Below are 17,885 nucleotides of genomic sequence, written 5' to 3'. Positions count from 1 at the left end.
AAATCTAACAAAAAGAACACCACAAGCACTGGACTACAGGCTTGGAACTAACAATGTATGGTTAAACATGTGTAAGTGAGTGCTTGGCTAATCTGTTACAGTGGAGTCAACAAACAAATCAATGCAAAAAACTGTAAAAATTAAAGGAAATAGACAAGACTGATATTTGACATTGTCATCTAGGGAAAAGAAAGAGACACAAACATATTAACATACACATACATAATTGCTTACATCAATTTCATTTGAACTCGGGTGGATAGTTGTCTTTCGGCAATCAAACCATATCTCCTTTTTTTTTTTGTATAATTATTTATTCAGAATGGCTGTAAACAAAATATCCACATTTGATGGCAGACAATAGTATGTTATTCATAAATGTGCAGTTCTATTTTCACTTCTTTTTAGACATTTCTAATTTTCAAAAATAGTGATTTCTATAAAATTGATATGAATATTTATTCAATTTTGTAGAAGTTCCAAACATCACATGTACAGACTGGAAGGGAAAAATTTTCCATTACGGAGAAGAGTATGCACCATACAAGGAAGATAATTGCAAATTATGTGCATGTGGTCGTGATTCTTCTAAACAATGTAGAACTGTACGAATCATTGAGTGTCCTGACAGGAACTGTACATACTATGTATGGAAGATAGGAATGGATTGTTGTGAATATGAATGTATCAATGATATCAATGACATTAAAAAGGGGAGACCTATGAAGAAGCCTAGAAAGAAAAGTAAGAATAGCTATTATGTCATGTATGATGTTAGTAGGGGGAAGTGTACTGTTCTTTGACAATTTACAGGTTAGATGTTTATGAAAAAAGAATAAGGCAATTTTCAAGAAAAGTTAAATCAAGAATGAATAAGAACAGTATATCACACTTTGGACCCCAAAAGCAGAAGGATGAAATACAAACAGTCTATATATACAATGTATTCCAACATAATACATGCATAAATAGGGAAAGGTGATCAAGTGATAGTTTGACAAGTAAAATACATCACCATACCTAAATTGATTTATTTAAATTGATTTATCTCAAATGATTACTTGACAATATGTAATATCAAGATCCTTAAGTTTTAGGTAGTCTTAAAATTCAGAAAGTTTTCCAGTGTTCCTTAAAGGAGTTAATGTTTACTCTTTTTGTACTTCTGATATCATTTTCAGTGGGTGTGTTTGATGCTTATTCCCCTTTCCCATGGTCTCATCTATGTAATATTAATATCATATGTCAGTGGGTGTGTTTGATGATTATTAAGTATACTGTAAAAAGGAATAAATGAGAATACTATGACACTCTTCTACAAAATTGTTAAATTTATATGCATTTAATTGCAAAGTAAAAATCCCAACCAAAAGAATGCTTTAATGAAGGAAATTTGAAAAGACATATGAACTTTAAGTATCATAGGGTCGTTTGTCATAAAATTTTCTTTTTGAAGTATTTTATAGTCCATGTAGAAAGTGAAATATGGATAGGTTGTTTGTGTAGAATATTTCTTTTCTTTACTTCAAAGAAGCTATAAAATGAAATAAAAATCTACCCGGTTTATCAGAATATTAGCATAATAAACTTAATGAGACAGAAAAATCACCTATCCTATGTTTATATACCCTGTTCTGAAAATCTTTTCACTTTTAAATTAAAATCAGATTGAAAAGAAAGTAATATATTTGCATTTTAAGGTGTTATTCATTGTGCCATAATTGCAAATGCTATATCTTTTTCTTATTCAGATATCTATTTGAAATTCTGATCATGAATTTGTTGTTGAATATTTGTGAAAAGTTTTAATTTATAGTTTTACTTATTCCTTTTGAGTGATGTTCATTTATGAAGAGTTTTGTATTGTAACATACATATTCAGAACAAATTTGAGTAGATAGATATGTTATTTACTTTTACAATTCACGATAAACTATCTGAATAGAACTTTCAAATATCCCTATTATAGTATAAAGGCCTTTAGTACAGATCTTTTTGTATAGACCCATCTCTTTTTTTCATTGGATATTTTTCGCTTGAAGGTCAGCTATAGAATTAATCCTAAACTCTAAAATAAGAGTTATTTTTCTCTCAGCGTTTGGCAAGAAAACTTTAATAATAATTGTAATAAGAATTACAAGCTGGTTCCTTATTCATGTACCATATGTAAAAACATTGGAATCCCTGAAACTGGGTAGGAAAATCAGATTTAACTCAGCGGATGCTGCCCATTAGATGAACCTTGGCTGCTAATATCAAATATGTGTTATTTTGTTATAATTGGTTGATTTATTAGTTCTTATATGCACCTAACTTAATTAAAACCAAGTGAAAAGACAAAATCATAGGTGATAGATAATACAAACGATATGGCCATCAGTTGGTTATAAATTGGATGATTAAAAGGGAATGCTGAACCCAATGAAACAATGTTTCTACCAATTTTCCTAGAAAGCTGACATAGTAGGGTGTTCAAATTGACATTATGTAAAACATCAAGAAAACCCTTCAACAAGGCCTCTGTTTTGAAATATCTTTTGACTACATATGTATGTCAACTCTGAACTTGATATTCACTGAATGCATCAATACATGACATGAAGTAAATAGGAGTTATCTACCATTGTATTGTTATCAATGAAACATTCTTTTTTTCATTACAAAATCATAGTGTAATGTTTTGTGTATGTGAATGTCATGCTGCCCACCAAGGACCCTTAATTAATTGTGAATTTGTGAGTTTTTTTCTAAATCAGCCCCTAGAAATTACCCTAAAGATTGATTGATCAAGCACGATATTTTCTGCTTGGTAAAGTATTGGTCCATGCTGTCAACAGTTTGATGCTTTACTCAGATGATAATTTAATCTCAGAGAGGTGTACATAGTGTTACCCTGGTTAACAGTTGGGAACCTTCTTATTAACCATTTTTCAAATGATTTCATTTAAAAGCTTTTAGCACACACCTGCCAAAATTCATTTTATAAAATTTCACAGGCATATATACAAATAGTTAAATATCCAAAATAAATAGATATTTCTTGAACTGAACATCTTAAAGTGTGGAGAAAATAGGGAGGATTTTTTCTTTGGAAATATTTTAGTTGTTTTTAGTACAAATAGACAATAAACATTTCTGTTTTTTCGAGTATAAATGTAAATCAACTGAAATATCTTGATATTAATGATAAGAATTTAATTTAACTTGTGTCTGATTTTGTGGCATGTGTGTTTATGTTAATTGACTAGGTTTACCAGTTTTCCTACCAACATAATATAGCCAATAGTGCTGAAAGTAGTGTTAAACACTTACAATTAATCAATCATATAAATAATGGTCAACTGTAGTTTTTTGTCGAGCCTTCAACTTTTGTCGAAAAAGCGAGACATAGCGATCCTACATTCCGTCGGCGTCGTCGTTCACTCTGTGGTTAAAGTTTTTGAAATTTTAATAACTTTCTTAAACTATCCTGGATGTCTACCAAACTTGGACAGAAGCTTGTTTATGATCATAAGATAATATTCAAATGTAAATTTTGTAAAAAAAAAATTCAATTTTTTCCGTATTTTACTTATAAATGGACTTAGTTTTTCTGCCAGGAAACATTACATTCACTCTGTGGTTAAAGTTTTTGAAATTTTAATAACTTTCTTAAACTATCCTGGATTTCTACCAAACTTGGACAGAAGCTTGTTTATGATCATAAGATAGTATCCAGAAGTAAATTTTGTAAAAAAAAAATTCCATTTTTTCCATATTTTACTTATAAATGGACTTAGTTTTTCTTCCAGTTAACATTACATACAGTCTGCAGTTTCAGTTTTTAAAACATTTATTAGATTCATAAACTATCCTGGATTTTAAACCAAACTTGGACAGAAGCTACTTACAATCAAAAGATAGTATAGAGAGGAATATTTTTATTAATTTTTTTCCTCATTTTTGTTGAGCCTGTGATTAACAGCAAAAGTAGGCGAGACACTGGGTTCCGCTGAACCCTTACGAATTTTTTTTACATCCTTGCCCTTTTGTGTTGATAGTTATAGCATTTGGCAAACACACCACATATCCCTTTTTATAATGATTTGTTGAAAAAATTAAGACAATTTTCATGTTATGTCCCTCATGGGAAATCACCTGTTGGTAAAAAAGGTACTATATATAAGCTAAATTATTACCAGTAGTTATGGAACTATACGCTAATTGGAACACCTGTTGCAAAGTAAATTTAAGATTGAAAATAGAGTACTTGTGGAAGGTATTCTCCTTTGGTTGAAATAGTTCTCAACTTTTGAACTCTTATGTCAAATAGAATTTAAAGATGACAGTTTAGTTTGAATAGCTTCTTTATGGAGTTATTTGGCTTTTTGCCTTTGATCTGGTTGAAGAAATTGTTTATTTTTTAATATGAAAATAAGGAGATGTGATTTGATTTCAGGTGAGAGGACTATCCAGCTAACACCCAAGAATAATGATATAAACAACTACAGGTCACCACTTAGAAATTATTGATACCTGATCCTTAATGTCCATTTATGATACTTATGATACTAAAAACAATATTCTAAATTATTTATATTTTTTATCCTTTTCAGAATTAGAAATTATTAAGCCACCAAAAAATGCCACTGTTTCAGCTGACTACAGCCATACCTTTCACTGTAGAGCTAACAAACGTACAAATTCCCATCATCATGTACTGTATAAATGGTTCAAGGATGGTGAGAGAATAAAAGATAGATTTAGCCGAGATGAAGATACTGGCCATGCTAAGTATGACATAAATAAGAAGACAGGAAGTTTGAAGATTATACACGTGCATGTGAAGGACAGGGGAGAATACTTTTGCAAAGTCAAACATGGCAACGAAACACTAATATCTCACAAAGTGTTCTTAGAAGTTCAAGGTGAGTTCATTGGGTCAACCGTGGAAAAGAAACTGTGTTGTCTCATAGTCTCATAAGATGTATTATATGTACATCAAAGTTATAATTTATATTACTTCAAGATAAAGCTATGTCCATCTCCCAGGATATATTTATTATAAAAGTTTAGCTGAAGGACATCCAATCATTTTTACTAAATGAAAGTACTTTTGAAGCAAAGAGCTGTAACTAGTAACAAATATTGTAAATTCAGAAATTGTTGCATGCATTTATTATCGTGATTTTTGAAGAATGGACAAAATTGTGAGAATATTATTGCAATTTCTGGAAAATATGCATGCAGATATATTCAGAATGCAAGTACTTATTATATCAATGCTCACCCAGTCACATTATTCAATTAATAAAAACCTCACAATAATTTCTGAATTTACATTTATATCATTTATTTGTGAATGTTGCCAAATATTAAAGAAAAACAACTGTTTTATCACTTTCAAATAAATACGTTTTCAGTGCCAGTCAAGTTTGTTGGACTGATACCATATAACCGAACTGTAAAGTGTGGGAACCCAGTTCAGCTGGTCTGTAATGTAGCAGGGATTCCAGTACCAACAATGATCTGGAGCAAAAATGGAGTAGAGGTATAGCTGATAAAAATATGTAGTTCAAGAGAAACCCTGTGGCAATCATTTTTTGCTGACCACATAAAAAAATCCCATATTCTTGAAATAGAGGCATAAATACCAGTTCAGCAATACATGCTTTCCTGAAGCTTTGAAATTTTACTTTTCTGTTGTATTTCTTTTTGTCAAGCAAATAGTTTTGTCATAATTTTCTCATGAACTACTGAACAGAATGACTTCATATTTGGTCACCAGCTTGACAGTGAAGAGTTAAAACCTGTGAGCACTTTCCTATTGGCTGATACTTTGAATTTTTCTATATGTTGAATCTTCTTGTCACACATTTCTTCAGTACCATTCAACAGAATGACTTTATATTTGTTAAGCAGCTTGACATTATAAGAGTTGTGATGTGTGAACAATTTTCAGATCTGACAGGAACGCAATTTCTGATTTTATATACTTTGTAACTTTAGATTATAGGATGTATAAATAAAGTATTGCTAAAATGTAAGTCTCCAATAAGAAATAAAATTATAACTTTCATTTGAATAAATGACCTGTACAGTATGTCATTTCAAATAAATGTTTTTTCATTGTTGAAGGCTGTACAGTTGGTTATAATTGCTTACATCCACTTCATTTAAACTTTGTTGGATAGTTGTCTTATTGGCAATCATACCACATATTTTTATATGTATAAACAGTATTCATTCCATAATTTTGATTTCTGATACCCTCTTTCAGTTTAGAACTTAATACCATTTTTTGTCGAGCCTGTGACTTAGGGATAGTGATCTGGCAGCGGCAGTGTTAACTAACTACTTAAAAGCTTTATATTTTAGAAGGTGGAAGACCTGGATGCTTCATACTTTGTATATAGATGCCTTATGTTATGAAGTTTCTGTCTGTCATATGTCCATTGTCCTTGACCTCATTTTCATTGTTCAGTGACTACTTGAGAAAAAAAAGTTAAGATTTTTTGTAATGTTAATTTCTCTCTTATTATGAGTAATATGATAACTATATTTAGTATGTCCATACCTTGCAAGGTCCTCATGCCTGTCAGACAGTTTTCATCTAACCTCGACCTCATTTCATGGATCAGTGAACAAGGATAAGTTTTCGTGGTCAAGTCAATATATCAGATACTATAAGCAATAGGTCTACTATATTTGGTGTATGGAATGATTGTAAGGTGTATATGTCCATCTGGCAGGTGTCATCTGACCTTGACCTCATTTTCATGGTTCAGTGTTTTTAAAGTTAAGTTTTTGTGTTTTGATCTTTTTTTCTAATACTATATGCAATAGGTCAACTATATTTGGTGTATGGAAATATTTTCCGATGTACATGTCAGTCTGGCAGGTTTTATTTGACATTGACCTCATTTTCACGGTTCATTACTCAGTGTTAAGTTTTTGTGTTTTGAACTGTTTTTCTTAAACTATAAGCAATAGGTCAACTATATTTGATGTATGGAATTATTGTCAGGTGTATAGGTCTGTCTGGCAGGTATCATCTGACCTTGACCTCATATTCATGGTTCATTGGTCAATGTTAAGTTTTCATGGTGAAGTTTGTTTCTTAGATACTATAAGCAATGGGTCAACTATATTTGGTGTATGGAATGATTGTAAGGTGTACAAGTATTGCCGGTTTGGTTTATCTGACCTTGACCTCATTTTCTAGGATCATGTTAAGTTAATGTGATACTTGTAGTAAAGCTTTATATTTAGGACTCAACATAAAATCAATGGTCAGTAAAGCAAGCAAGACATTTCAGTGTGTGCACTCCTGTTATCATAGTGTCTTGTTTTAAGCAAATGTTTTAGAAAGATCTGTCCTTTTCAGCTTGGTAGCACACCTCCTGATGGGATCTCTATCTACACAACTGTACAAGGCAATGATGTTCTGTCACGACTCCTTATCAAAAATGTCACAGAGACCAGTAGGTACGGATGTAGAGCATACAACAAGCCTAAATCACCTCCTGGTAAACTTGCCATAGTCAGACAAGATGTCCAGGTTACAATGATGTGTTCTGGTAGGTATACAATTAATTTTCACTTCCCCTTTTTTTTTCAAGTCCAGCTATTCTCGACATCATATGTTATTTGTTTTAAAATTAGATGGACTTGTTTAAAATAAGATGGTTTTCAATAATTTTTATTATTGAAAAAAAAATTTATTCAATAGGTTTTGCAAAATTTCCTGAAATTGTAATATTTAATCTTGAATTTTCAACATTTGTTCAATTATAGCAATATTAAACACATAGATATTTCTGAATTAACAGTTATATGATGGCATAGATAGGCCATTAGATAAAACTAATCTCTGACCATAATCCCTTTCTCTCCATCCTCAGTGACAACATCTTTCATGGTTAAAAGTTGTCATTATTGTAAAGAGCATTATAGAAGAGGGGTGCTCATTTCCCAAATCTCACTTTTTTTTGCAATTTTTTCCCAATTCCTACTTGTTTTCCCCTTCTTTTCCCAGATCCTACTTTTTTTTACCCCCTGTATCCCAAATCCCCACTTTTTTACCCCCTATATCCCATATCCCCATTTTTGTGCCCCTATATCCCATATCCCCATTTTTGTGCCCCATATCCCCATTTTTGTGCCCCTATATCCCACATCCCAACAGCATGTCATCCCCCTCAGAGAAGGTCACATGACTTTTATTTTACTGGAAATAAGAAAACCATTATTTACTCTTTAAACTTAAAATACTCCCAAAATATGTCAGAATTTTAGAAGTAGAGTTATTGCAAATGCATTCAGTAAGCAATTAAAGAATCACATTAAATTTGTAAGAATCTGAGTGTTTACCAAATCTGTGTATCATTGTTTATTCAGTCTTTGTCTTTTGAGACCAGAGGCGTCAGTAGTTGAGAAATATTGTGATTCATGTGATGTTGTTATGAAGATTTCCCTTTGTCTCCGTACATCTGTTAATGCTTCTTTGTTTCCATTCCATTTCATAATAGTTTTTCTCCTAACCACTTTATTTTATCCTCAGGATATTAATTTTATTTCATTGTTTACTATTTTGTTCTTGTTCTAGATACTTGTAATTGAATGTAGCAATGGAAATGAATTGATATTTAGATGAGAAAATTTAATCAGTTTTGAATAACAAATGAATAAAATCCTTTATAATTAATTTTATAAGCACGAAAGTATGAAGGATAATGTTTAATAATAAAATGTCAAATATTTTCTACAAAATTTGCTAGAGCAATGAATATTTTATTTGAAACAGAGTAGATTCTTAACACGTTAGTGATGATGTTACTGTAGCAATGTAATTAATACACAATAATATTATAAAAAAGTTCAGAAGATTATTTATGCCCACCCTCAATTTAAAAGATAAATAGATTTTAATCTGATACATGCTCTCTTATGTTACACTAACTCCATATTTTTTTATCTTCTTATTCAACTAAGTATAGAATAGTATGAATATATTTTTGGTTGCCATTTCATTTTTGGAATCTGTTCCCTTTCAATATTTTCATTTTGCTTACTTCCATTATTCCTATTCAATATTTCCTGATATTAACTGCTGTAGCCATATAATGAAGTTGTCTCTCCCCTATTTCCATGCTCCCTTTTCCTTTGATTAATTCTATTTTGTTATCCTCTCATTTCTATGTCTCCCCCTCCCTTTTCTAGTGTTGGACATGCTTTTCTAATGTATTAACAGCAGTCTACTGTTATTAAGCTGTTTGACCTTTGATCTTATTGTGATTCTGTAATATAATGCTCCATTAAAGTAACATAAAAGTCTTTATAGTGATAATCAGGTATGATAAGTATTGTCCATTGGTCAGTCATCATGTCCATAGGGTCAGTTTTCAATTAAATGGTCCATTAGGCATATGTTTTGGTTTTGGGCAGGGACATATTAATGTTTGTGATGATGTGTATCAAACTCTGTGATGAGTAATAATAAATTGACACAAAGGAAACAAAAGACTAGTTTAATCTCATTCAATATTCACATGGGAACCAGAAACAATTCTGATGAAAATTGTGTGTGTTCGATGGGAAAAAGAGAGAAAATTACTTTTAACTTGAGCTTGATAAAAAGCAAAGAAATTTTAATTCTTTTATTGAAAAAAAAAAAGATTATTAAAACAGATTGGAACAAATAAATTGATCAGAAAGTAAAATTACTGCAGTATGGCTTAAAGTAAATTTTCTGCATAATTTTGAAAGTAATTTGAACAATTTAAGAATTGTATCTGGACTTAATGGATTTATAGTTTAGATATTATCAACTCAGTGGAATGCTTGCATTTACTTACATTACAGGAGTGCTTTGAATGGAAAGTAGCTTTTCATAAGAAATGTGATTTTTTTTCTATTTTATCAGAGGATCTTTTACTTTGTTATCAGTGTTTTAAGAGACTGCATATCAGAAAATTTGGCAGGAATATGCATTATTTTATTTATTTTGTCTTCATTGTGCCTCAGTACCTGGATTTCTTACCTTGAAAATTGTTATCATTAAAGAGATGAACACAGATTTAAGATACTAAATTGTAGAATTTCTGGGAAATTATATAATTCTAAGATTGTGATTATCAGACTAAAAGCTACATTTGTGATGATAAATATTTCAATATTTTGACCTATCAAGAATATATCTGACGTGAGAGTGGCAACTTCATGAAAAGTGCGAAATACAAAAAAATATTTTAAATCTGTAGAACAAATTAGAAACATAGAATACTTGACTGAAGTTTTCAAGATCAACTTAAACATAGCAGAACTCAAGTAGATTAAATGAAAACAAGTAAAACAGGTGATACTGATAATTTTTTCAATATATCAAAATAGCTGTTTTGTATGATGTACAAATTGGAAGAAAAAATTGGTAATGGTTGATATTTATCTTGAAACATTTGTGAAAACATTTATATGTATCCAAGTGCCTTCTCAATGGGAGCATGAGAGATAGTAGTAAACGATTTCCATTGCTATCAGAGAGAGCCATAGGGCCTTATCTCTGATTCCTCAGCATGTTGACATTAGAAACTCCGACTGTCAGCTAAGCCAAACTGTTCATTCACCACTCTGATCTGATTTCATGGAGATAGGACGAAAACTTTTTGAAAAGATAAAGAAAATCTTAATGACTAGTTACATCCAAAGATAAACAAGAAGAGGCAATATATAAGCTTCAATATAATTATATGGTCTAGCGGGACTTTTATAATTTCAATTCTTGTTGACTTAAAGGATTTGGTCAAAATTTTTATGAGAACCTTAAATTGATCTATTGTTATGTTAAAGTTTGACTAATCAGATTTTAATGTTTCAATTGTGTGTGCACAGGATTGGAATTTGTCTTATTATAAAACTGTAATTACTAGTTTAGACTTGAAAGAGACATTCGACACAAAAAGTTGGAAGAATTCACACGTCTATTTCATACTCAATTTCACATAGTTTGTGAGAGAAAAGCATTGTATCTACTTGAGTGTGCTGGTACAATTGTAGGAAATAAATGGAGAGAATTTTTGTAAATAAGAGGAAATAAGACAATAGTGCTGACTTAACACTTACATGAGACATTTACTTATTTTTTTCTATTTGCTGGAATGCTTACTTGGCTTAAGTGGACATAAAACAATAAAACATTTGACAGCTTTTGAGGATTTTATAACCAATAAAAGGGTTATAAAACTTTTCAAAGAGCAAAAAGTGAAATTTAATCCAAAAATCTACCAACGAAAAAATTCTGCAAGATTACAAACGGTGTTTCATTTGCGATATTTTGTGCTGTGAGATCTGTTGTGACCAACATGTTGTCTGTTTATATAATACTGATTTTGTTTATTGTTTCTTCTGCAGGAACCAAGTACAAGTAAGTAGAACTTTAATTCATTATTAATTAGCAGTTTGATGATTGCTTAATTGCACATTTATTAGCTTTATATTTGCACCTACCTGTTTGTTAATGAAAGACAGATCCCATGATACTGTGAATACGTTCATGTTCATGGTAACCAATTATTGTTGACGAAGGAAAATTTGTATTTTTGAGGATATTTGATTTCATGTTTTTTTTTCAAATTCTGCAAACAAATCTATAAGAAATTTGAAATTGTTGAACACTTATATTTGTGGTTTACTTTTAAACTTAAAGTCAACTAATGTTAATACCATTCAAATAAAAATGAATTCACAGTATTTCTTTTTACTTGCTACATAATGTGATTTAGAAGAAAATATAGAAATATAGTATTTCAAGCCCTAAATCCCTTTCTTTTAAGATTTGTCACTATACTTTGCATTATTTATGGTTTGTAAATTAAACTGTTTGCTCTTTAAGTAGGTCCTGTTCTGTTACAGCAACATTGAAATTCATTTTCATATTATTTGTATAGAACTTAAATTGCATGAATTAATCAAACAAAATATCAGCATACACCTTTTAGTCACTTTTGAATTAAGAGTCCTAGTCTGCAGTTTTATTAAAAATGGGAACCCAAGATTCTTATTGATGTTTTTATTGTAATATCAAATGTTTTTTGCCATTTGGGGGCCCATAATTGGAAATAAAACCTCTTTCTTCTATTGAAATTCCACATTCAATAGACTTAGAAATATTTTCATAATGTTTAGTTTTGGAGACAATGTTAGTACCATCTTTTTGTCTCCTGTATGCCACATAAATTGTGTGACTTATCTCTTCACAGACTTGTTATATCATGTAAAATGTAAGAGATGCCACTTGGGTTGTATTATGTGACAAGCATTTTAAGTGCAGACTTCCTGCTCTGTGAAAGATAACTTCATTTAACTTTGAAATACTTTGAAATAGTAGCCATAAAATAAATTATTTGGTATATGCAATCTTTTTGTATCAAAATTACTTATCAGAAAATACTGATTACCCCGAAATACTGTCGAATTAACTGAGAGGAAGGAAAATGGTGGGAAAGTTTTAAGTTCACCATGGCTGAGTAACAAGCCTTGTTAAAACATTTGTAAATATTTATTTTTATGTGTTATTCTCATTATGTAAGTTTATTTAATCTGTCTGGAGGAAGTTTTTATGTTTAACATTGATCCCACTAAATCCTTGTAATAACAAATAGACACATTCAAACTTAAGGACTGATAGGAAATATTCAGAAAATTTGAGTGATGGAATGAACACAGACTTATCAAATACTTCAAGAAAAGGGGGAGAGTAACATGTTAAGTGCGTGTTTCAAGTCGGGAACATCCTCAGTGGTTGTCTTTTATTATATCATTATGGCCCTTGAAAGATATAATATTGATGGCAGGTCTGTGGTAGTCTCTATATTAACTTCTTGTCACAAACTTTGGTGACTTATAGCTTTGTATCTGGTACAGATTCTCATCTATTATTGAAGACCATAGATATTTTTCATGCCCCCGCCGTAGTGGAGGGGGTATTAAGTTTTACCCTTCTCTGTCCGTACGTAGGTCCAAAATTTGGTTTCCATTCTCTAACTTAAGTTTGCCTCAACCAAATGTTATGAAACTTATACAAAACATGAAAATGCTTATTACCACAAAACACAGATCAAGTTTGAATTTTGGTGGCGTCACATTAACCATTTTAGAGTTATGCCCCTTTACAAATGGAAAAATTGCTGAATTTTTCGTTTCCGTTCTCTAACTTTAGATTGCCTCAATCAAATGTTATGAAACTTATACACAATGCTTATTACCACAAAATACAGATCAAGTTTGAATTTGAGTGGCGTCACTTTAACCGTTCTAGAGTTATGCCCTTTATAAATGGAAAAATTGCTGAATTTTTCGTTTCCGTTCTCTAACTTTAGATTGCCTCAACCAAATGTTATGAAACTTATACACAATGCTTATAACCACAAAATACAGATCAAATTTGAATTTTGGTGGTGTCACTTTTACCGTTCTTCAGTTATGTCCCTTTATAACTTTATATGGTATGCAAGCGGGGGCATCATCTATGTCCCATGGACACATTCCCCATTTATTTTTAATTTTTTAATTTATTTTATTGGGTTAATTGTTTCTATTATTCATATCCATCACAAATGTATTTTACTTATATTAAACACAAAATATGAGTAAGTGTGACTGGAACAAAACTGATTTGGTTTATGTGAAATATTGGCAGACTTTAGTTCAACAGTTTACATGCATTATTTCTCATGTAATTTAAGGATTAGTTATTCATATTTAATAAAGATTATATTGGTAATAAAATATTAACTTTTATGTTTCAAACATATAGGATTAATCACTATGTTGATTTGGTTGAGAGTAAAATATTTTTGGACTAAGGAGTTAAGTAGCCTCTTGAGGTATAAAAGAAATGCTTGTAAATTGACAGTCATATAAAACATGTGTCAGTAATTATAAGAAATCAACAAAACACAAACATTGTGATTTATTGGAAAATAATAGGGGTACTACACATGATTCTGATCAAGACAATTTGTCTTCATTTAGATTGTTTTTTATCAGTACAGAACATGTCACTTTCGTACATGTAATAATTAATTCCAAACATGAATAATGTTATTTGCCTTTAAAACAAGGGCTTATTGAAATTATACTTAATTTGCAACCATTTGTCTCCATTATTTACGGTCATTTTGTACTTACTTACACATGTAAAACACATGTAAAATTATATCATGACACATAAAATTTATTGCTCTCTCCACCTGTTTGTTTTTTCAAGGATTATATAAAGTTAAATGGTTTTATATAAAACAGGTGTAAATAACATTTATTTTGAGAATTTTTGTAATTTCATTAAATTGAGTAATAAAAATGATTTACTTACATTTATGTTCAATAGAGATGAGTATTTATAAGTACATCTATTTATGAGACCCCAAAAAAGAGACAATAGACAAAATTTTGTTAGCACAAATGCAATTATAACAATCGGTAAAGGCTCAATTAAGTACATTGCATAGAAATACATAAAATACAAAAATACAAACCTACAACAACTAAATAATCAATACTTTCTGAAGAGGATATTGATATTTAGTATTATTAATGTTTTTGTAAAACATTATTTCTAACTTTCAACAATTCAGAAATGTAATTTGAACATATCTTTGATATATTTACAAGTTATTTTAAGAGTTATTTCCCTTTAACATTAATGAGTTATTTTATAAGATATTTCCCTTTAGGAAGATAAGATTGTGGAACAGAAAGTTTTGAATAAAGGGAGTGATATAACATTCTGCTTAGCGCAGCTTCTTCCTGCATTTGATTATAATAAAATAGAATATTAGGTTGAAATGGCAAATCTTTTAGCATTCTCAGAAAATTTATATGCTATTATGTCAAACAGATATGTAGAAATATTGTTTAGTTAATTCCTGAAACACTTCATTTAAGGCAGACACATTTCATGGTGCTTAGAATGACAAACTTTTTGTTGTTTATTAATTTTGAATTGAAGCCAAGTTCTAGAACAACATAAATGAATAGGATTGAAATAATAATGGAACTCATCCATGACTCAAGGTGACAGGATTGACAATGATGTTTTACAGTTCCTTAACACCCCAAAATTTGAAATCTACATGACAATAAATGTAGACAATTTTATAAAAGACCTAAATTCCCTGCATTAACATTATACTATATAAGTTTGAAAATTAAAAATGGTAAATATTTGATTTGTAACAACAGGTTAACAATGGTTAAGAAACCAAAAAAAAACTAAATATTTTTCTCAGACATATTACTTCTAAAAATGTAGGATCTTGGAATGTAATACTGATTATCTCTGAAAAACACATGTCCAGTGAAATGCAGTTTTATTAGAATTGACAGAGTTATGGGACCTCAAATAATTAATTGTGACATAATATGAACTCTTGAAATGAACTTCCTGTTCATGACAATAGAAAGAAATTCCAAAGAAGATTATGGAATTTACAATGAAGACATCAAGTTGTCATCTTGTTTTCTTTTGTTTGATAAATAGAAGGAAAATAACTTGTCATATGTGAACCTGCAAACATTTATGTCTAACAATGTGTACCATCTTGCAGATTGTCTCTTTATTATGTGATGATGTAATATTTCAATTTTTTCTGCCACAAATTATCACTTCTTCATATTTTCAAGGATGATGGAATAAAAACCTGGGCATACTAGAAAATTTGGGATAGTGATGGGTTAAATGGGATGGAGTTCCAATTGAAGAGTTGACTTTATAATGTAACCATAGATGTATAAACCCATAAAATATAGGTATAAAATATAGGTATAGGTATATATCTATGATGTAACACTGTGAAGATTTAATATCTCAGTATCAAAGAGATGGGTTTAAATGGGATGGAGTTCCAATTGAACAGATACCTTTATAATGTAACACTGTGAAGATTAATATCTCAATATCATATGGTCATTTTTTGGAAAATACATAGCAAAGATTCCAAAAAGGCCCATTTGGAACCAATTAGAATATTTATAACCAAGAAACCAAATAATGGTTTTGTCTCACTTCAAAGAAGTCCTGCAGGAAAGACTTAGGCATTTTGTTTTCTACAGCAGTGTCATCTGCATCATCAATAATAATGTTTGTGATTAGGTCAGTTTTACCATAGATGTATAAACCCATCTGATGGGTTTATACATCTATGGTTTTACTTTAAGGAGAACCACTAATGGTGGGGCAATGCTATTTTGTATGCAGTTGTTTAATCATTAGCACATTTTATTTCCCTGGAGATTATTTGGTCTCGCCCCCTCAGTCATGGTTCAATGACTTTGGAACTTTTGCTTATTAGTTTGTGATTAGGTCAGTTTAATTGTTACCACTTATGATAAGTCAATGATGGCCAATGATATCAACCAAGTATTTCTATTTGCATTCGCATATCTCGTTTTCGTTGAGATTATTTAATAAATGTAAACAAGTCATATAGAATAGCAATTAGCTTTTAAGTTCCCCTATGCTTTTTTCAGACCAATTGGGCAGTGTGTACCTTACAATGGAAGTTTTTGCAGTGCAGAAATAGATTCTGGTCAAATCCACAAGATTGTCAATGTATCATTTGAGAAGTTGGACAGAGATGTTATAGACATGCTTCATGATATCAAGAAAAACTTAAACCCCTTGAGTGACAGATGTCTGTCTAATGCAAAGAAAGTCTTCTGTAACCATGTATACCCAAGCTGTCATCATGAAAATGGAGAGGCCAAGCCAATACATATGTGCAGGTAAATATTGGATATGATTTTAGCATGCGATACCAATACATATATGTAAGCAAATAGATGCAAGGTATGTCCTGTTACTGTTTTTACTAAAAATGATCAACTTGTAATCGGAAGCCAGAATACAGTTAAGTTTATGAATAAAAATAATAAGTATTTGCTATTTACAGCTAAAATTGTATAAGAAAGTCAAGAATAAGTGTAGAAATGATAAATTGAATTCATGAGTTTTTGTCCCTATGTATATCTATGTTAATTAAAAAATTCTTATCTATACTATGATCTGTTCAAACCAAATAATAATTTTAAAGTAATTGAATATCAAGACTCATCAGACTGAATTTAAGGTGCGTTAGACTCCTATGGAAAGCATTAAGTAAGATAGTATCAAAAGATAGTATATTAATCTTCTATTATCAGATTTAATTGAGGTCTGAAAGCGATATATTACCCATATTTATATTTATAATATATCCTGTCATACAGATAAAAATTCATAAATTAATATAAACTATGTATGGGTGACACATGAATAATGTTATCCCCCATTATAAATTAGATGACAAACATGATTATAGAGATAATACAAGAAACCCACGGCCCACTCTAACAATGGAACAAAAGAGAAAAAATTCCAATAACAAGAAAATAAAAATAATATAAAGCATATTATACTTATAACATTGGGATTAGAATTACAATATCTGTTTTAAAGCGATTAAGATAATCGTGTTTTCATCACCTCTGTGATATAAAATCTCTCCATGGTATAAAGTGGTATTGTTCGTGTATACCTGACATGTACACAAATTAAACTTACTTTTCTGCTGCACTGCATTCTCACAAAGACGACACATTGATTGATGGCTGCATATATGAAGGTTAAAAAGTTTAATTATGTAGTACTTAAAAATTTGTTTACATAATTTGTAGAATGTTTTTACATGATTGACTGTAATTATTTGGTGTAGGCTGATTGACTTTATTTGATCATTGAACAGGAAAGCTGTTAATGTATTGTAAAATAGAATAAAAGGGTTTCAATGCTGTTTCAGTTAGTAATTTTTGATTTTGTTTAACCTCCACATCTGAAGGTAATAATTAATATGATCATAAACATGCATGAA

At 30.3% G+C, this 17,885-nt stretch overlaps 1 protein-coding gene and 1 long non-coding RNA gene across 2 annotated transcripts in view; one reads left to right on the top strand and one right to left on the bottom strand.

The window, feature by feature from the left end:
• LOC127733052 (uncharacterized) overlaps window positions 1–17,885 on the bottom strand; it is a 146,181-nt gene that overhangs the window by 71,031 nt on the left and 57,265 nt on the right. The window lies entirely within an intron of this gene.
• Window positions 1–17,885, top strand: part of LOC127732900 (muscle, skeletal receptor tyrosine protein kinase-like) — a 56,885-nt gene that overhangs the window by 25,663 nt on the left and 13,337 nt on the right. The window contains exons 4-9 of the mRNA XM_052242110.1: window positions 475–744; window positions 4,596–4,907; window positions 5,403–5,530; window positions 7,367–7,559; window positions 11,389–11,401; window positions 16,507–16,761. Coding sequence (XP_052098070.1) covers window positions 475–744; window positions 4,596–4,907; window positions 5,403–5,530; window positions 7,367–7,559; window positions 11,389–11,401; window positions 16,507–16,761 — 1,171 coding nt within the window. The remainder of the gene's footprint in view (window positions 1–474; window positions 745–4,595; window positions 4,908–5,402; window positions 5,531–7,366; window positions 7,560–11,388; window positions 11,402–16,506; window positions 16,762–17,885) is intronic.

This window comes from Mytilus californianus, unplaced genomic scaffold (assembly GCF_021869535.1).
Source record: "Mytilus californianus isolate M0D057914Y unplaced genomic scaffold, xbMytCali1.0.p SCAF_1, whole genome shotgun sequence".
Taxonomy (NCBI): domain Eukaryota; kingdom Metazoa; phylum Mollusca; class Bivalvia; order Mytilida; family Mytilidae; genus Mytilus; species Mytilus californianus.
This window is presented reverse-complemented; position numbering and strand designations above follow the sequence as displayed.